Here is a 21,225-nt window from a genome sequence, read left to right on the forward strand (position 1 = left end):
TTTAATTCCCAGAGAAAGACGTTTTAACAGTTACAGAAACGTACAGTTCACCTTCATCTTTTTTCCTTCAAAAACCTAATGCACAATGAAGACAGATCTAAATATGCTTTGGAAAGGAGAGCTCTCATTTTGGACTGGGTACCAGCACTGGGAAAGCCAGCGTAACAAAACAGTAATTGCTGAAAGTGAGACTGGCAGAGACCTTCAGAGTAAGTCCATCGTCTCTTAATAGCAGAACAAAACACCAGTCGCCCTCATTAAGCCTACTGACATAAGTAACCTCAGATCAATTGTTTGACATTTTCTGTTTACAGTTGGCCTCCAGCTTTCAGGCACGCAGAGAATAAACACACTACTTTGGGAACACTTAGCATCTCGGTTAACTCCAGACACTTTACAACTACTAGCACAACCCAGCCCAGCGAGGCAAAACAAGCGAGCAGCGGAACTGCTGACCTTGTTACAGGCACAGTCTTTGCTCTGTTCTCCGGATTTTAAACTGTCAACGCGTTGGGTAAGGGCTGTCTGAGATTCTGCACTCCGTAGAAAACAATCCTACTTGGATGCCTCTGCTGCTACTGACACGAGCGTTTCGTAAAGTAAATACATCCAACGGCTTTTGCTTTCCCGCTGGGACTACCAATACGCTACACCAGCTGCTGTAGATTTTGAAACAGATGCATCGCCAGGAACTGGATCACAACAATTTATACAACCCAGGCTAGCGGACACGAGGGGAATGAACCTTCAGTCACAGCTCTCTACTGGTCATAATTATCTGCTCGTACGGATGCGTTCTCTGTGGCTCTCCTGCTAATTAAACAGCAGTTTGTGTCATTCATCATTCATCCAAAAAGAATTGGACTAGTAGAGCAACTGAGGTCATTAAAGCAAGTCTTCAGCTGAAACAGGTGCGCACAATGGTTTGCAGCGACGGCTGAACCTGTGTGCAGCAGCTGCTTGGGCCCAGGCTTTGCGTGAGGAGGGCAAGCTTTCAGCAGCAGAGCTGCGCTCCAGAAGCACGCGGTGCCCCGGGGACACGGCGTCGCTTGAACTTCACTGCTCACAGTGTCGGGCAAAATGCCGAGGTACCAGGGAAAGGACTGTGGTACAGGATTTCGCTTGTGTGCTTCAGGACATCAACTACAGCCTTACTTACATTCACGAAAGTTTTCCTCCGCTTCCCCTTTTGAGATGGCAAGGCCTCAGTTCAGTGCAGGTTTCAAGCTGGTCCTGAAACAGTGTGGATTTCAACCCCAGCTGCTTATGATAAGCACGTAAGCGAAGTGTCACACTGCTGCACAAACTGGAAGCACAAATGCTCTTTGCCCTCATTATGCCTCTCCACTGCTCTGCTGCAGCTGTAATGACAGATAAAGGGCATGTACTGCCAGGCCTCAACTGGAATAAAAATCACTTTCTGGACCACAGGAGAATTGGTGATATTATGCCCTTTCTACCTCCCTGCTTCAGTACTGCAATAGGAAAAAGGAAACGAGAGAGGAAAAAGTACTCACAATTAAAACCATTTTTTCCGATAATTAGGAGAATATCCTCTTGGGAGGATACCTGGTGACTGGAGGCATGAAACATTTCTTATTAAAAAAAAGACAGTGCCCAGATAAGCCTGGACAGAGAAAACAATGCCAGACAGCTGTGTGAGCGCCAGCCTCCCAGCTCTCTGTAAAGGCACAGAGAGAGAGGGATCGTAACTGCAGGAGGGACCTGCGTTTACGTTTCCTATTGCCATCTTCATTTAATTATCCTCCTTTCATACCACGTGGGAAAGAACTGGAAAAGAAATAAAACAATGCCACAATTGAAAACACCTTTCTAGTTTAGCCTTTTCTTCTACTTACATTGTCTCATATATGTTTGTTAGATCCTGTCCCCCCCCACCTTTTTTTTCTTTCCAACCAACATTTCCTCTCTGGATTTTCAGCCAGGTGATTTCTGAAAGGTACAACCAAACCCACGGTTTCATACTGAAATATAAAGAAAACAACAGACTCAGGTTTTTATGGCATCAAACAAGTATCACTTTTCTCCAAGAAATCAGAAATCGCCTCAAAATACCAGCAGTTGGAACCTGGCAATTTTTACCTTTACAAGCCACTTTTGTCACTGCATGACAATATTCTGCTACTTCACAATGGTTTATTTTGAGGCTGTAGAGGGGCTACCCTAAAGTCTTCCTAGATGTCTGCAGATGAGGGTGCTGGAGAGATGGCTGGTAGAAGGTGGTCTCCATCTGATAAAGCAGCTGGTAATCAACTGGAAAACCACTGGTCAAGCAGAGAAGCAGCTCAACGCAGGGCATTTACGAAGCAAGTAGTTCCCAGTGCAACACCATCACCTTCCACTTCGCCAGTGGCTAACACCGGAGCAATGAATTCCTGCATCACTAGGAGATGATTTATTAGTCACAAAAGTTGTGTTATATTTTTATTGTCTTCACAGATAAATCAGACCAGCAAGACATCTGTAACCATACACACAAAATATTTATCAAAACAATTAACATTACAAATCTCCTTTTAAAATAATTTATTTCACTGATTTCTTTTTAAATGGTACTGTCTTACAACATACATTATTCAACAAAGATGTGCTGAACAGACTCTAAAATAAGAAACACTTAAATTAAGCAATTGTCTCTGATTAGAATTTCAATTTCAACCACATCCTAACTTGTAAACGTTTGCTGGAATACGCTTCTGTGGTAGGCTTGATTTTTGTGCTTACACAAACAGCATCAAGTTTCCAGATGTTGAAAAGAAAAAGTTATTGTACGATAAGTATGCATTCAGTTCAACATACAAGGCAACCAAATGATTCTGTCGTTAACGTTAGCATCATGTATATTTTAGTTCACTGCACTAACATTTAAACTAAAACTTCAAACCACATAATCTTTTAAGTGACTAACATTTAAAAGGCAAGCAGTAATATCCTGAAAGCTTACAAAGGACAGCAGCACACAGCTAAGACGGGGTATCATTCGACAAAGGCTGCGGATGTGTGTATGGCTGCTTTTTTTTGTACGAAGCCCACCTGCAGACGGGGCAGCAGTGTCGCCCGCCGGCCAGCCACATCACGATGCAATTCTGGTGGAACACGTGGCCGCACGGCAAGCCCACGAGGAGACAACCGTTTGCAAAATTTTCTAGACACACAACACATTCTGTACAGTGCAACATCTCAGAGGGCCAAGCTGACCAGTCTGGCTCCATGTCACCTGCGGTGCTGTACGAGCCGTAGGATCTCGCTTTCCGTTCATGTGGCTCGTGATGACAATATTTATTGGCACACGAACAGGTCTCAGCACCGCACCGAGGCTCTCCTTCGCTGCGCCGATGAAACGTGTTTAGCTCATCGTCCTCCGAGACGTCTTTTTCACTACTGAAGACCTCTTTGTTTTCACTGTCAGAGTCACTTTCGCTGTCTTGAAAGGTTTCCAGCATTTCCTCGTCAGAATGGACGCCAAGGCATTTAAACCTCCACATCGGTAAGTTTTTTATGTAATCAGTTGGTATCAGAGGGTGAAGCCAAAGATCGGGGAAGGCCAGCCGCTCCAAGAACAAATCCGGGTCTTCATCCCAATCCGAGTCAAAAGGAAAGTGTTGAAAAGAAGCAATAGGATGAAACAAGTAGCTGGTGTACCAGTCCCACAGGCTTGACAGCCACTCCAGATTATTAGCATTTACTTCATCGGTGTTGTTATTGCGTCTTCTTTTCTTCTCAAAGTAATCAATTAGTAAACCATGACCAAGGTACGTGCTGAGGAAGAGGGCTGGATGTGAAGAGTAGAACATCCAATCGGCTCTTACCCAAGAAGCCAAAGTAGTTGTGTTAGAGTACCTGAAGAGTTTTAAACTGTACTCATAAAAGCTGTCTAAGTAGGGTAGTTGCAAAAAACCTAACACGGGTAGCCAGGAAATAATTAATAATGAATTATACGTCCCTAAAGTGCTTATAAGAACCACAAAACGCTTTATAGTAGCGCCTTGTGTAATAAACAGGTCCATCCAAGCCATCAGATTAACCAAAACTAAGCTTAAAACAAATAAATCATTAACTTCGGGTTGTAACGAGCGCAAAAAGGAATCCATGGCACGTAGTGATATAAATTCACCAGTGTTATTTCCATACCTGTAAATCCCCTCGGGAGTCCTAAGTATGTACGATGGTGTCCTATAGATACCAATTTCTGCCATGTAACTTTTATTGTCCCAGTTTTCCACGTTCACAAAAATAAACTCTACTCTGCCAGTAAACTTTACACTTAGTGCAGAGAAGAACGCCGGAGGCTGGTCGAGGTTGGCAAACAGGTATATTTTCACACGGTACTGGTCACTTTTGTTCCATTCTTCTTTTAAATGTTCAGAGTTGTAGATGGTTTTGATCCGAGAAGCAGCATGGGCTGTGATCCATTTGAAAATGTGCTCCACTTCGATTCTGCGCCCGCTGTATTCCTTAAGCATTACTTTTCCCTTGGAGGTACTGGTTTGTGGAACCGACATGATGAGGGTGGATTTCAGCCAACCCCTCCTCCTGCAGTATCTACAAAGAAAATGGCAGGTTAGATTACAGAGTTTCATAACCCTGGAGCTGCAGTCCTTAAGTTTCTGTTAGAGCCCAAAAATGAGACATGCTGAGCACCTGGGAATCTTTACATGTAAGAGCAGGAAATACAGGCACCCAATATTCTCTGGCAAAGCGTATTTATTCTTATAATACATTTGTTATCTATTGCACAGATACGTTGTAGAGAGACACGTATCCATAAAACAGGAAGAGGATAGTGTTAATTTTCATTTACTAAACAAGGCCATAGAGTCATTCATGCTTTGTAACTGGATTTGAAAAACACACAAGCTGACTCTTCACTATAAAGCTTTAGTGTTAGAAGCTGCTTTTCCTTGGCCTTCCAGCCAAGAAGATAACCACTACAGTGTAACTCGATGTCCCACAGCTTTCCCGAGCTTGCAGATAACTTTCCCAGTGCTTCCTTCTGTCCTAGTTTTGCAAAGCACTAGTGGGGTGAAGTTAACAAGACATTGGTCTGTTTGCAGTTGCTTTAACGAAGCTGACAAGTGTCCACTTCCTACTGGGGCCATTTTGGAAGGATGCAGACAGGCCAAGAGGTGTGGTGAGAGAGCTCGCCACAAAACCAGCGGAGGAGGAAGCAGACACATGCTGTTGGATGATTTGAGCTAAAAGAGTACCCCCACTGTCTGGCAGACAGAGTGCTGAGATGGGATGAACTCCAAATCGTACCTAAAAGAACAGACCCTTCAAGGCTGAACCCTGAGTCATGGTCCAGACCCCAGTAACTATGGGACGAGTCTGATGACTCAGAAGATGCCTCCTCTCATGCATCTTTTCTACCAGCATCACTATGCCACCCAATTTATCTAGTCCTCCTTTTAGGAAATGCCTGGCAAGTTTCAACAATCAAAACATTACACCGCCACCAGGCATGCAAACTGTCTCTGAGAACCCTGCACATTGAAATAGGGGCCATCAGCCTCATTCACTAGCTAGCTTACCTACATCCTCTCTGGTTTTGGTCTATCAACATATATTTAGACAATTACAACTCCCCATGTCAGGAATCTAAACGGAACATTTTTAGGAGGAGTGTAAGATATTACCCTACTAATAAAGGTATGCAGCATGCAGTGTTCTTCTGAATTTCAGCTGCAACCTGATGAAAATGATTCATGAGAGTTTACTCAACAAAACGTTTCTTGTATTAGGAAGAAATGAATTGATTTAAAACACAATATTTGATCATAGCATTAAGACTAGTTAGGAGCTATGCAAAGAGAAACACTGCCAAATTTTTAAGATGTTCAAATACCAGTCTTTTGATTATACAAGATTATTTTGCATAAGCACTGCAAAGTCTAAGAATTTTCTCTTACGATTAACTTTGAGATTTCTGTAAACATGTAGGACTTAAGCTGTTTAAGACATGTGCATATCCACACATGCCACTGGAATTCTAGACAAAGTTTCCTGTCATGTGAAGCAAATGCTTCCAACAAAAATATTAAAAAAAAAATTATTTTTACGGCAGCACAGAATTATGAATAGCTTCTTTGGTTCTGCTGTTCTTCCTTGTTCGAAATCATAAGCAAACAACAATGAATCTTGCAGAGCACACTGTATGTTGTCAAAGGGTGTGTGCAAGTTTATATATAAACACACACATTTGTCAGGGAACAGGATTTGTCAGTAATCCTGAGAAGCAGGCACTGTTTGCAAGGTTCACGCTAACCTGCGTTTCTCCTTTCCTGATGGCAATGTAACAACTCTGCAACTGATACAGTTCTCTTACATGGGCTGTATATATTCGGCTTTGTCCTGAGCAAGCACAGTTCTTGTCCCCGAAGGCCTGGACTATAAGGCCAGACTCTTGTACTCATTCCCTTCCGTTGCTGTATCGCACTCTGCGTAGTCTAATCATGTATTTCCCAGATCATGCTTTAGGAAGCTGCAGATCTGTGTTTCTGATGCTGATAAATAATGTAATGGAGAGTTCTGAACAGACTTTAGTAGAGATAAAAACATGAATAAAGCCACCTTCTGTCATAGCTACTTTTACAACACAGCAAGCCCTGCTGCCAGAACACAACTAAGCCTTAAGATATTCTTGGGATTTAGATAATCCTTTAAGACTATACCTTGGGTCACTGGAACAGTTAAAAGTGCCAGTACGTATGCCGAATCTCGATACTTTCTTCACCATTTTCTCCCAGTGGACTTTACCCACCAGTGGGCTTCTGTCGTTTGCTACAACCTATTGCCAAAAGAAAACAGTAATTTAGTATCACAGTAAGTTTGCTTCGCAAAATAAAGAGCAAGTTTCATGAAAGAGAGATCTAGTCACCCTTGTTTTCCCCTTCACTGTTTTCCCCTTCTCTTAGGACACACAATAAGTATATACAACTGGTAGTCACACTAAGTGTCTTTGGAGAGTGAAACTGTAAGACAGAAATGTAGTTTCTGCAGAAAGACAAAATTGCATCATCATTTTAAGTACCTGTTAAGATACGATAATCAGTGGTAGGTAACAAAAACCTTGGGAAAATAACAAAACTATCATTAACCAGTTCATAGTAGGGGAAAAAGGAAGAGGGTGCAGCAGGTTCCTCTTCTTCGCAGTAAAAAAGACCATTATTTTATCACAATTCTCCATGAAAAGTTACAACATTGCAAAGAAGTGTTGTCTCAGAGCAAGTAAAATGAGCTGGAACATATGTACCTGGTACCAGACTAGACTGCCAACAACCATTTCTAAGCAGTGGAAACCAGTGACTAAACTCCCAGATAGTGCCTAAAAATCTTGACTCCTTCCAGCTTTGCCAGTGACTCACTCTGTAACTTTACGTGACTGTTTCACCAACTCCAATGTCCTATCTGCCATTTCAGGATGATAATTCATTGTCATATATCCCAAGGCCTAATTTGTTCTAACCTAGTATATTAAAGTCGTACTTCAGGTTACCTAGACGTAAGCTTCTGCAGACACAAATGACAAAGAATAAGCACTCATCCTCTGACTTGTAACTGTACAGGGAAGGAAAAAAAAAAAAGAAGAAAATCCTGCCTGCCTGCAGTTGACAGGTAATTTTGAATGACATGACTGATCATGCATTATACCATGAGCCATCGCAGTTTCTATTTTAGAAATGCCTCACATGCTTCTGCAGGCTTACTGGCAACCACTTAAAATATATTTTTAAATTAAGTTTTGAAACTTCCATTTGTTAGGTATTTGTTTACCCACCATTAAACTTGCCCCAATCATTTTCTGACTGAATAACCTGAAATGTCAGCTTTTCCCTGGAACTTAGGTTGTCACCATGATCAAGAGTTCTCTGTGTACAGGTTGAGATGCAGAGCTGGAAAGCGCATCTGGCCTTTGAGACTCAAAAAAAAAAAAATTATTTGCTTTGTGGTAAGTAGCATCCACTCAGAAACTAAAAATAAGAGAATTCACTAAGCAGAACATTCTACATAGGGAAACAAAGTTAAACTGAAGTTACAGATTACATTCCCATTCCACTAGGCCCAAGATGTTTAAATAAAACCAGAGGTGAACATCTAGATAAGAATCCTTCAAGTTATTCCCAAAACACACACATCACATAGAAAAGCCTTTTTGATTAGCTAAACATAACCTTCAAGCACCAAGACAACCAGCTGGGGAAATCTGCTGTTTTATTGAGGCTTCTTTACATCACCCAATGTAACTGAGACAATTACTTTGGATATTTGAAACGTCTTCCTTTCATGTACTTCACCTAAAAGAGACCACATTCCTAAAGACACCTTAATGCCAGAATATCCCCAGAGCTGCTACGGCATGATAAATGCATCTAACATAGTAAGGAATCACTACATTTTATTAGTAAGCATAAAAGTAAAATATTGATAACTGGATTACTCTTTGGTACAACTACTCAAGAGATCGGTTTCTTCCAAAGTACTGTGTGCATGTTCTGAAAAAGCCTAGCACAGTTGTTGAGAGTATGCTAATTTTATGTGCAGGAGGACCATTCCTGCTCAGCTGCTTCTTCTGCCTGATATTACAATAGTCACTTTAAGCATCAAGAGAAGATTTGTTGCAAATACGGTCACCGGTATTTTTTACTGTCATCTCGCTGTTTGTACTGGTGGATCTTTTAATACCAGTTTAATTCCCATCCTATAAAAAAGTCTTTCCTCTTGGAGCAAATTATTTATGCTGAAGGACAGCGACAGAACTAGCAGTTTGTATTTTGTAACTAGATAGAGAGAACCCTACTATGGTTTTGCACACTGAAGCTTTCTAAAATTTCTTGGGCTCATGCTTTTTTAGAATCATAAAATCGTTTAGGTTGGAAGAGACCTTCAAGATCATCCAGTCCAACCACCAAGTTGCCAGAGCATCTCCAGAGAAGGGCAACAAAGCTGGTGAAGGGCCTGGAGCACAGGTCTTATGAGGAGCGGCTGAGGGAACTGGGGTTGTTTAGCCTGAAGAAGACGGGGCTGAGGGGAGACCTTGTCACTCTCTGCAACTACCTGGGAGGGGGCTGTGGTGGGGTGGGTGCTGGTCTCTTCTCCCACGTGGTTGGCGATGGGACGGGAGCAGGTGGCCTTGGGCTGCATTGGGGGAGGTTTGGACTGGATATTGGGAGGGGTTTCATCATGGAAGGGGCGGTCAAGCATTGGAACAGGCTGCCCAGAGAGGTGGTGGAGTCACCATCCCTGGAAGTGTTCAAAAGGTGGGTAGACGTGGCACTTTGGGACATGGTTTAGTGGACATGGTGGTGTTGGGTTGATAGTTGGACTGATGATGTTGGAGAACCTTTCCAACCTTAATGACTGCAGTTTTTACTTTCATTGAAAGGTAGTCCAGCCACCAAGCCAGGAAACATGAAGTTATTGCTCTACCCTTGATTATGTCATTATGGCAAAAAAACACCCAGATAAACATGTCCATTGCAGCTGCTCCTTGCAGACAAACACCCACTTACAACACTGGGAGTTCACCACACAGAGGCATGGGTTTGTATTTTGGAAAGCAGTCATCATCTTTGTGGATAAGGGAGTCTGAGAACATACTGCAGGTTAAGCCATCACAATGTAATTCAGTTTAAATGAACGATAACTTGCAAACACTTGTAACAGGTTTTATTTAAGAAGTGTGAATTTTGATAAGCTAAGAAATTTAGCTTAAAAACCTGTGACTGAGGAGACCGGGAATTTGAATGTGGAAGAGGCCTGGAAGTTCTTCAAGTCCAAGGTGTTAAAGCCATCAGGATTTTATATTTCAAGCAAGGGGAAAAAAGTTGTCAAGTTCTGCACTTCTTCCTAGCAAGCACTTCCAAAAAGATGTTAGAAATAGTTTGAGAATCTACAAGGAATGAAAAAAGGTCAGAAGGAAGAGCTAGCAAAGAAAGATATGCAAGAAATCAAAAAAAGTAAGGAAAAACAAGCAATTCAAGTTAGACCATACAAAGAGTATTACAAGCTGCACCAAAAGGTTTTTCAGTCATATGAATAAGAATAGAACAGGGGGAAAAGCAGCAGGATCATCATACAATGAAGATATGATAGAAATGTAAGATAATTTTCTTTTTAAAATTAAATAAATGCTCTGACTCAGTTTTCAATGAAGAGGAGAGATGGCTGGCCACAGACAGGTTAGTAGGTTTATGAGAAGAGACTGCATCACCTGAAGATGGAAACAAAACTCAAATAACGTAACACACTTAAATCAGAGTAAGCAGGTAATCCTCATCCCAGAACTGTAATACAACGAGCACCCAAAATCACAGATGAACCTGCAAAGATTTCTTATAAAACCCCTGTCAGACTAATTTACATTTTGACAGGAGAGTAACAAGTTAGTATCTATATTTAAGAGCAAATGAAAAAATTATCCCACCAGTTTGATCTTAACAGTATGGAAAACTGTAGAACAAATTTTAAAGGTGCAGAGACAGTGGAATTTTCCACCCCTTTCCAGCATGCAATTACTAAAGGTGTATCATTCCTGATTAAGTTGAGAGTTAAACATCCATCTTTTCCCGGAGGAAAAGAACCAAGTTTCAAGAGAAAGGTAATGTAGTACCCTGTCTGTAGTTTGGTAGAGTATCATGTGTTGTGCCACATGGAAAATTTTCATGAGAACTGGAGATAAGCTTTTATAGTGAGTTATTTTAAAAAAAAAAAATTTAAAGTGAGTAAGAAATTGGCTAAGGCAAGAAAACATCAGAATGCCAGAAAGGTGCAAACAGACTTAATAGTTTTACCTTAGAGCTCAGTTCAGCATATATTCCTACTAATGCCCTTCCTGCAGAAACTTGAAGTCTCCCAAAACCGTTTGTAGATGACATAAAATTGGGAAACACGTCTATGTACAAAAGAGGATTATAACACCATACAGGAAGAGCCACACAAATCTTGTAATGCAGAATGTCAGAAATGAAACTGAATTCAATAATGAACAGGACACTCAGGGAGTTCATCAGTGAGGAACAATGATGGGAGGAGAAGCTTGGGTCTATTAGTTGATCCAAAAGGAACTATAAGCCATCAATGTTAACTGCCTGTGAAAGAAACAAAGCCCAGCATATATTATGCCCAACAAAACAAACTGGTTGATTGACCTCACATACTGGGAGTAGTGGGGTGGACATTCAGGAGTCAGTAAAACTAAAGGGCTATGTCAATTTAAGCGCAAGAGGCACAAATTAGCCATGAATACTCCTAGGCCAGAAGTCAGATACAGGTTTCCACGAAGAGGGAACAGTGATACGAGTATTACACTCAGACAACTTGATTTAGACAGCCGCCAGCTATTTTATAAACACATATTCCATAGTCTAGCAGAGAGCTGAACTCGCTCATCAAGGTGCCTTTGAGTCATATGCTCTATTTCATTTTAAATAAATAAAGAAAAAGCTTATAGAAGAAGGTATCTTTTATGAGATCAGCTAGCACAGCTGGGAAACAAACATTACGTTTAGAGGAACACAAACCCTTCAAGCCTTTCTTATTATTAGCTACATCCACAATCTGCAAAATATCGTACGTCAGAGTGACAAATAAGACAATGAAGATAACCGAATTAATCCATTAATCATCTTAATGGGCTAAGAGAATCCAACAGGATCAAAGTAACCCTGCCATTTAACAGTCCCACATCACGGAACAGATCTGCTCCCTAGTTAACACCTAATCCAGGCCAGAGGACTGGCTCTAACTGCAGGGTCTCAATTACCATCTTTCCTCTATATATGAATTACTGGGTCCTTTAGTGGAAGAAGATGCTGCAGAGAAGGCCAGGCCCTCACTGGACATCCACCCACAAACTTCCTCTAAGTCTCAGGCACAAGTTTCTTTGTACTCCATCTGTGAATTTGGGAGGACCACACAATATCCCAAAAGGTCAGGAGATTCTCAACCGACGACACTGAAATACTGCAGGTTAGTTATGCCACCAAGATGTACAAAGTAAAAATGGAAAGATGGGTGTTTGGAAATCTCCTTTATTTCTACATGTTCTGATTGAGTTTTCTTGTTCAGTTTCCATCAATACCTAAAAAGGTGGCTTCCAGATACCACAGAAAACAAAATTAAAATAGAATTCATCTAGGGACATATAATACGGAAATCGTCGAAATCCTGATGATTTCAACAGGCAGCTGCGTAGGTAGCTTTTGCATGGGAAGAGCTCTCCTGACTTTGAATTAGACAGAACTGTCCCAAAAGCAGCCAATCAAGAACATAATAGAATAATTTTGATCTGTAAGTTAAAATGGTCATAGTTATGACATTAAAGAAGCAAACAGACTTTAAGAGCAAATACCCCAGAAACAGAAAGATATAAACACTTGGGAAAATAGGACAGCATCAGCAAGACACTTTGCCTCTCTGGCTTAATCCAAACCAAAAGCGTCACAGGTAGATACCTAGATATCGCAATATCTACTTCCTAACTGTCATTGATGCAGTTGCTCCTTAATTTTCCAGTTATTATTAAGGATTTTTTTAGAATTCTTTTATGAAACATACATTCTTAAAATACCAGTAAAAGATGGGACAGAAATTGAAGTGGCTCAGGGAAACACTGCTGCTGTTAAAGAGTTCGCTGTCACAATGCGATATGCAAAGACGGATTCCTGCTCTGGTACTCCAGCAGTACAACATGACAGTAGCCTTATTTGAGCATTCTCCTATTTTCTGTTCGTTTAAACCAGATACTGTTCAATCGGTTTTAGACAGGTATGTAGAGATTTCAAAACAGGTCACCGTAACAAGATTTGGTCTCGGTAAGTTCCGAAGCTTACTCACAACCAAATGTTCAAATGTCACAAGGCATGAGAACGGAAGTCAGAGATCAACAAATGCAGAACAAACAACACTTCACAGTATTTCAACTCTCATTATTTTAACCAATTCTAGCTCCTTCAATTATTTTCTCTGCTTTCTCCTATGGTTATACAGAGGAAAGAAACGTTCTAACCATTTGATGCGTAAGAAGAATTACAGCATGATGGGGAAAGAGCTTACACATATCCTCATAGCAAAGATACTAAAATAGGATTAACTGGTATTTTTTTAATGGGGAATAATCCCCACAATGTACCATGCACAAGACCAGGTACACTGCCTGGACAAAAACAACACTCTTAACAAGTTGCCTCCACTCCAACAGCTTGAAGCAACGCGAGTACTCTGTGGACCACAGTATACGCAAGGGTAACTTCCCACAGAACCTGAACACCCTTGACAGATAGCTTTTTTAAAGAGGACATTTTAAAACCCGCCCTTAAAACTAGTTATTACTCCTTCTAGTGGCCTCAGGAATCTAAAGTAACCTCAGTAGCACTAAAGGGAAAAACATCCTGATGAATTGTCTGCTTTGCATGTTTGACAGCCCTTGTGCCTTGCTGGTTTGATTAAGAGTCATTCCATTTGCGTTTGTTACATTGCACCAGAGATGGGAACAACACTAAAAAAAGAATTCAAAGCAGAAAGCAAGAATTGTAAGAGCATTACAATACAGCAGAAGCTCCGAGCTAAGTGATGCACATGTAATTTTTTGTGATGGAAAAATATTCACATTGCCAGCACCTCTCAGCCTTTATGGGTTAGGAGTATGTACCATGAAAGGAAGAGAAAACTGTGTCCAAATGAAAGAGCCAAGGGAAGCTCAGGCATTATCTAAGCTGGAATTTAGCCAGGACACCAGGTGTCAGGCACACCTGCTCAGATCAAGAGCACACAATTTTGAATATGCATGAATAGTCAAAAGTTGGTTTTACAGCTTAGCCACAAAGACAACAACTCCAAACGCTCAACTCTGGGCACTAGGGCACTGTGACAGGCTTTAAGCCATTAGGAAGAACAAAACCTATTCAATAAGAGACACCATTTCCTGCTGTGCACACACACATACAGGCAGTTCTCTCGGCAGCGGTCAGTCCTCGCCCAGCCTCAGCAAGTCAGTCTCTGCATGAAGGAGTACGGACCTTTGAATCGGAAAAAACCTGTGTGATTTTGCCAAAGGTAAAAACTGTTTTCTAGCTTACTTAATGAACTGGTAAGGTTGTATGTATGCGAGAATTGCCAGTCTGGTTTGGCAGTTTCCAGTTTGGGAGATCCAGACCCCTGGAGGCCCAGGAACTCCTCCGCAGTGCCTGCAGAGGTGAAATGAGCAAAGGAAGCCTGATACTGCTGTGAAGAGTCCATGCGTTCACGGGAGGATCTTCAGGGATCCACAAAGATACAAAGGTTCAAAAACCCTGGTCTATTAATTAAGCTCCTTTTGTGCTTTTCATAGAACCCTTTAAAACAAACAGCTATGTTGCAAACTATCCTATACATAAAACACAAGTAAAAATATTTGGACAATTCTCATTTAGAAATACAATTACTTATCAACAGCCTGGTGAGTTACTTATTGGAAGCACAGAAAAAAGTCCACTTATTCCAGATAACACTAATAAGTTTCTACAGGACTATCTGTACTTTAAATCTGAGACATCTCACTCTGTTTATGATTAGGCGCTGTGCTAATGAAACTGAATTTCTCCATAGTAGCTCTTTCCTAAGAACTCACAACTGGTTCAGAAGCCATCCATATGGATTAAAGATATCTGGAGATTTTTTGCTTTTCTTTTCTGAGAAAGAGACCATAAGAAATTAGATCAAAATTGGCAAAGACAGAAGACTACATCCATCATAGCATGCAAAAATTAACTGCCTCAAAATTACGTGTAGTTTCTCAAGGGAGGTGCGGTGATCTATGCACCAATCTGAACAGCTCAGTTAAGCTGTCAGTTAAGTCAGAGGTTGAGAATAAACGAGCTTCTTTAATGAATTAACACGGATATGCAGACAATATGAGAACTATTACATTCTAGCTGACGGTATTCTGCACCCTTGACTGAATATGAAGACTCTCAAGAAGGATACTGAAAAGTTAAAATCGGGTATCCTATGGTAAATGATCCTGAAGGGCTACTGAAAAGACACAAATACTGAACGGTGTATTTTAAAACAATTGAGTGTTTTTACTTGATTTCCTTGTAGCGAGAAGAACTGATCACCTGGCAAAATTAAAAAGGCAAATATGAAAATTACTCATCCTACACATAAGGAAAAGAAAGAAAGAAAGAACGAACAAACCACCACCAAAATCCTGTAGGCACATCCTTCGCTCCATGACTACACCACTTGAACAAGAAGCTGAGATGCAGAATAGACTGCAACATTTTATATCCATAATGATGTCCTTTGTACCTCTACCAGACACGATCAGAATGTTTGTCCTCCTACTTCAATGCCCGGAATAAAGTTCCCTTTACTTCCCTCTACCACTACATTACAGTAGGGACTTTTTAATTAAAAGTATCCATTGATTTAGATTTTAACTTCATTCAAAGAGGATTTTTAGCTGTAGATCATTTACTGTACATTTTTAAAAAATCATAATGACTACGATATTGTTGGATGTGACAGGCTTCTGGAGACTAACCAGAGAGCACAAGCCATAGCAGAGTCTGGAAAAGCAAGAACGTTACGTGTTACTCCTCTACCAGTAAGAGAAGCAGCTCTAGAAGCTACCACTACCACTCATCCTCCTTGCCAGCCAAAGAAGTGCACAACAGCAGCTGGCAAGCAAGAAGAAAGGCATAAAAGGAAAGGTGATGAGATCATGAGCTAATAGGAGAGAGAACATGCTGCTGTCTGTGGCTCTACGGAAGCTCCACATCAGAGCAGAGGGCACCTGTGAACAGCTACACTGGTGAACAAATTACCACTGAACCTGGATGCTTTGCATGTCCATTTCCAGAAAATAAAGAAATGAAGCCACATGTATGGACGAAATGCTTGTGTATGGACTGCAACTTTCTTCAAGGAGTTCATCTTGCTGGCTGTAAATGATAAACTCACATCCGAATTTGGGTCAAAGATAGCAAGAAATAATAATTGTTTCCTCTTTTTCCTTTGACTCTCTGCAGACAGTGATGGCTATCATATTACCAGCCTGTGCCACTCCAGAAAGTTCATTTACATGCACTGGAAAATAAAAATCATCTTCAGAGTCCCCATCCTCCCATACATCATCATAAAGTTTTCAAAACCAACTCAACCAACAGCCGCTGTGCTAGCTGAGCCAGAACTGTTCCTCTCCCTCCGCTGCTTTCCAGCAGCCCCCGTGGAACAGAGATTCAGGGGCAGGATCCTGAAAAAGATCTGGGAATCCTTTCTGCTTCCCAGCTGGTAGCAACAACAGAGCAGGGGAATGCTGGGACCTTGTCTGCGGTCACCAAACCCATCCATGAGGCATCCTCACTCCCATACTCCCCCGTGCTTAAGCATCGAGCTGATTAATTAGCTGTAAAGTTTCCACAGGATGCCTAATGGTAAAGAAGAATGGGCAAGGGAGGGTAATCAAGAATTAGAACAAGGAAGTGATGACAAAAAACAGCTCTGCAGGGATGAGGTCTAAGAAGAGGATGGGAAAACCTGTGAAAGGACACAAAGAATCCAGCACAGGAGTTACCCAGACAGGAGTTATGGTGAGGAAGGGAGCAAATGAAAACTCGAAGTGATGAAAACTCGAAAGGCAAGAATGAAAAAAAGAAATTTGACATGTCTAGTGGTTTTTATTGTGGAGAAACAGACAAATAGCGCTCAGCAAGTAAATTATTCAGTAAATTCCACTAATTTTTTTTTCCGCAGCTATTGTGACCAACTGAATAGCTGTGCAAATATTCCCAGAATGATGACAACATTCATCACACTAGAAATATCAAAGCGCAGCCTATCTGATCTGCTATTATGAAGCTAGCTGAAAAGATACTACGATTAAAAATCTGGAAGCAACAGACAGAGAACTACCATATTTTACTCTTTTGAGCTGCCGGGGGAGGAGGGCAGGTTTTTCATACCATATTCATGCTCGTATTTGTCACCTAGCTTGGAGATGTGTAAACTTCCTTTCAATACTCTCTCTCTGCTTGAATAATCCCCTTTTGTATGAGCTAAACCTGAAACTTAGACTCAGTAAACCCCAAATACATCTTTCCCAAAACACAAATGCCACTTTGACTGTGAAGGTCGTCTGTCCTCTCATTGTCTATTTTAGGGTGAGATCTGATGTGGTGACAGTGCAGGTCTAATAACAGGAAGCCATTAAATCTTGATAATCTATTTAAATAGAAAACATGAAGTGAGGAGAGCAGACAAACCAGGCAGGAGAACTGTCAGCTGAACGATTAATTGTCTGGTGGAGAATTATGATTGCCTGATGTGGCTGTTGGCAGAGAACTTAGGCCTAAAAAGAAATTCTCTTATCAATAGAGAAGTTGGTGCAGAAAAGCATTTTTACATTTTGGTCTAGATTACTTATGTTCTCAGGAGTGATGATAAATTGTTTCAGGTTCCTATTTACAAAAGTCTTTCTTTCTTTTCCTAAATGTTCTCTTATTCTCATGCAGCCCCGGGGAAGCATGCTCTAAAAATCAGTGGGCCCACAAGGTTTGGGGGAAGGTTAACTTTAAGCTACTGGAATACGTTGCAGAAGCAGCCTGCTAGCCGGGGAAGTAGCACGCTGAGATCTCGCCTTCGTGAAGAGGCAGCGGAGATTTTAAAAGTGCTCTAAGCCCCTTAAATAAACAGAAACTTCAACTGGTTGGGTCTGAGCATGTAATGCAACCAAAAGGAAGAGCAACACCAGAGGCACCTCTCCGGTGCCAGCTGGGAGCATCTACACTTAATGCACCTACTTCACACATTATACAAGCGCTTACAATACCAGGGCCAAGTACTTGCATAGTCTGTGTACTTAAGTGTCTGCTGCTTTGCTTGTTTCCTGGTTCTAAAGTACCTGGTTTTCAAAAAGCAATCCACAGAACAACAGGGTTTTTTTTTTCTTCCTGTCTGTATAGGACCTCTGTCACTTCCAGCCTTTCTTGGTTTTTTGAACAGATTTATTCCTTATGATCTCCCTGATGTAGTTTATCTGTCACCATCTCTCTGTTACACACTTTTACTACTAGTTAACTACCCTCACAAACTCCTCCTTTGAAATGCATTTTGGATGTGATAAATATATAAAAATAAATGATTAAATTTCTATACCTGTACCAGCCAGATCCCATCTTTTGTGTCTTCTACAAGCTCATAGAAGTGCATTTCACCACTAAAGTTCGTACTGGAAACTGATTCAGAGGCCTCTTCCTCCTTGAGAGCAGAATAAAGCTCTCCCTCCATGAGGTCTCCTGAAAAAGAGACAATTGGAGAAATTCAATTAAAATGGCACTTGAGAAAGATCGCTTCATAAATTCTAGTACAGTGTAACTAACTCTATTTTACATGGTTGCTTAGAGAACCTTTTCAGTATGAAAGTCGCTAAACTTTAAAGTTATTTTAACTCCATCTATAGTGACATGACTATGAACAATTTGACTTTAGCTGTCAGACCACAGAAGACATTAACGCTATGCTTCCGATTACACAGGTGTACCACAGATGCAACCGAGTGCACACAAGAATAAATGAACATCTTCTAAGCCTCACTCTCTGAGAAGAGCAATATTCAGTGGCTGAGAGCAATTTTAATTCATGAATCTTTGCTTTCATTTCACAGGATAGTAATTTTGCAGCAACCGACTTCTTAATACTGGTAATTCAAACAGACTTCCAAAATATCAATCAATAATTTTGTACCAAATAAACGTGTTGATTGTCCCATTGCAAGTAAAAATCTCGGGCAGAATAATTCAGCTGTTGGCTTCTGTTTGCACAGTTGGAAAAAGCTCCCATGAACGCCAATCCTGGCGACGTAAAGAGCTCACAGAAAAATCATCTGATGTTTCCTTTGTAATCTCATTTCCTTCTCACGTTTTGTTTCACAATCGTTACAAACGCTGTTAATGACAACTAGCATTCTAGTAACTAATCTATTAAGCTTGAAGAAATTAAGTCTTGTCCAAAAAGGCTGTTTCGTTCAAAATACAAAATCAAAAAAGTGTTACAGCTGAAAAACCCTTGAGGGGTTTCCAAAAGTATTGACAGAATTTAGAAAAAAAAAAAAAAATTATGGAAAAATGCTGCAAAGCCTGTTAGCACGAGAAGTGTTTCCATGACATTTGAAGAAGTCGGTTAATACAGTTTGTTTGGAGTTAAACACTTCCCTGCAGCATTTGCAACCCAAACATCGTGACATCATGAAAGTACCTGACAGCCAAGGAGTGAAAGTGATTGGAAACAAAAGTGAAATCGCCTAATGCTTTTTACTGTTGGAGCAGCAAAGCGAATAAACAACATAAATAAACAATGAACAATAAAAGCAAATTAGATTTAAATGCCCAGCATTAATATCAATTATTGAAAAGGAGTTAGCTTTTTTAAGGTTATGGCACCCACGATATTCATCCAAATCCTTCTCTTCTGCCTGGACGTTCGAGCCCCTCACCGTGCATCCCGATCGCTGGGATTCCTCTCTCCTGTACGAGCGGCCCTTCGATCACGGATTTGAAAGCAGCTACCCCCATTTTCCTGCCTGGCCGGCACCACCGCTCTTACATCAGCCCCATCTCCCCGTCCTCGGGCCAGCTCCCGGACTCGCGGGGCACCTGTGCCATTCCTCATGCTCCGTGGCCTTCACCCCTCGCTGTTCATCGCCCCCCAAAAGCCTGCCTCTTCCACCTGGTTTTCCCGACTTCCCAAACACCTCCTTGCCTTTTTCCAAGCCGTTTTTTGTAGGTAGCATCTACTTCTGCTCCTCTCGCACAGACCCCCCGCGTCCCTCGGCACCCACCCCTTCTGCTCCTCGGCCACCAGCCCTGCTTTCCCCGGTGCCCATCTTGAGAGCATCGCCTGCCACAAAACCAGCGCCCGGGCGGGGAGGGGGACGCACGGGAAAGGCCGGCCCCAGCTGCGAGCAGCAACCCACCGCCTGGATTCGGGTTCTTTTCCTCCTCGTCTTCCGCGGCAGACGGCATTGGCCCTCATCTGGGCGCCCACCACGGCGCCGTCCCGGCCCCGGGTACCCCCCCGGGGAGAAGCGCTTCCCGGTGGCCCGCCCGCCCGAGGCCTTCCCTCCCCGCAGCCTGTTCGGGCTGAAAACGCCGCGGAGCTTTTTCCCGTCCCCGAGCTTCCCCCTGCCTTCCTCCATCGCGCCGCCCCGGCGGCTCGCCCCTCGCTGGGGGGAACCAGCCCGTCTCCCAAATTCACCCTGCGAAGGCGCCGGCCCGCAGGCGTGGGAAGCGGCGCCCGGGTCGCCAGCCCAAGGGCGGCGGGAGCCCCGCGGGGGTCAGCGGGGCTCGCCTTCCCCAGGCGGGGCGAGCAGCGGCCCGACCTGCCCTGCCCACGCGTGGGGCGGCCCCGCGTACCTGACTTCTCCACCAGCTCCCGCACATCCTTCTTCTCGGGCAGCGCCGAGTGCCCCAGCCCCCGGCACTCCAGGATGGTCCGCAGCTTCCTGAAGCTCAGCGCCACCGGGTCCACCAGCTGCGTGGCGAGGAAGCCGCTCTCGTACCACGCCACGGCCTCGAACACCCTGGCCAGCACGAAGAGCGCCAGGAAGTAGAGCAGCAAGCAGCACAGCTTCACCCACATCTTCCCGCCGGGGCTGCCCGCCGCGGGGCCGGGGGGAGCCGAGCCGGGGCCGGGCTGCGGCGGGGCGGGGCGCGGAGCCGAGCGGGGGGGCCCTCAGCGCCGCCGCCCCCCCGCGCTGCCGCTGTCCCCGCCCCGGCGGAGCGGCCGCCGGCGGAGACATAACAAGTGACGTGTGCGGGCGGGGGCGGCCGGGGGCGGGGGGGGGGGGCACCGACCGGCACCGCCCCTTCCCACCCCCCCCCCGCGGTGATTCAGCACCGGGCCGGCCCCGCCACTGGCAGCGGCCTCCCTGCCCCCGGCAGCGACTTTGGACCGAGCGGCTGCGCTTCCTGAAAAAAAAAAATATATATATATATATACATATATTTACACACACACATAAATACCTCGGATGTCAGTTATCGGGGCGATCCAACCCCCCCGATCGACGTTTCTCACCAGAAGAAAAACATTTACACAGCCGGGATTGAGTGGATGTGTTTGGACAGTTTTAGGGCAGTTAATGGAGACGGTTCATTTGCGTTCGGGCCGCCAGCTGCGGACACGGCCCCTCCACTCCGCGTTCCTGCGCGCCAGCCCCGCTGCCCA

At 43.1% G+C, this 21,225-nt stretch overlaps 1 protein-coding gene across 3 annotated transcripts; it reads right to left on the minus strand.

The window, feature by feature from the left end:
* Positions 1-2,464: 2,464 nt before the first annotated feature.
* Positions 2,465-20,637, minus strand: RNF103 (ring finger protein 103). 3 transcript variants are annotated; one of them, XM_075708955.1, is made up of 5 exons: positions 20,412-20,637; positions 18,157-18,296; positions 6,693-6,808; positions 4,153-4,563; positions 2,465-3,825 (listed from the first exon to the last, which is right to left on the minus strand). In XM_075708955.1, the coding sequence occupies exons 1-5, from the start codon at positions 20,635-20,637 to the stop codon at positions 2,985-2,987; spliced, it is 1,734 nt and encodes a 577-aa protein (XP_075565070.1). In that variant the 3' UTR covers positions 2,465-2,984. The 3 variants fall into 3 exon arrangements, with proteins under 3 accessions (XP_075565070.1, XP_075565069.1, XP_075565068.1); XM_075708954.1 differs by having other exon boundaries at positions 2,465-3,371; positions 3,411-4,563; XM_075708953.1 differs by having other exon boundaries at positions 2,465-4,563.
* Positions 20,638-21,225: the final 588 nt, after the last annotated feature.

This window comes from Pelecanus crispus, chromosome 4 (assembly GCF_030463565.1).
Source record: "Pelecanus crispus isolate bPelCri1 chromosome 4, bPelCri1.pri, whole genome shotgun sequence".
NCBI classification, from domain to species: domain Eukaryota; kingdom Metazoa; phylum Chordata; class Aves; order Pelecaniformes; family Pelecanidae; genus Pelecanus; species Pelecanus crispus.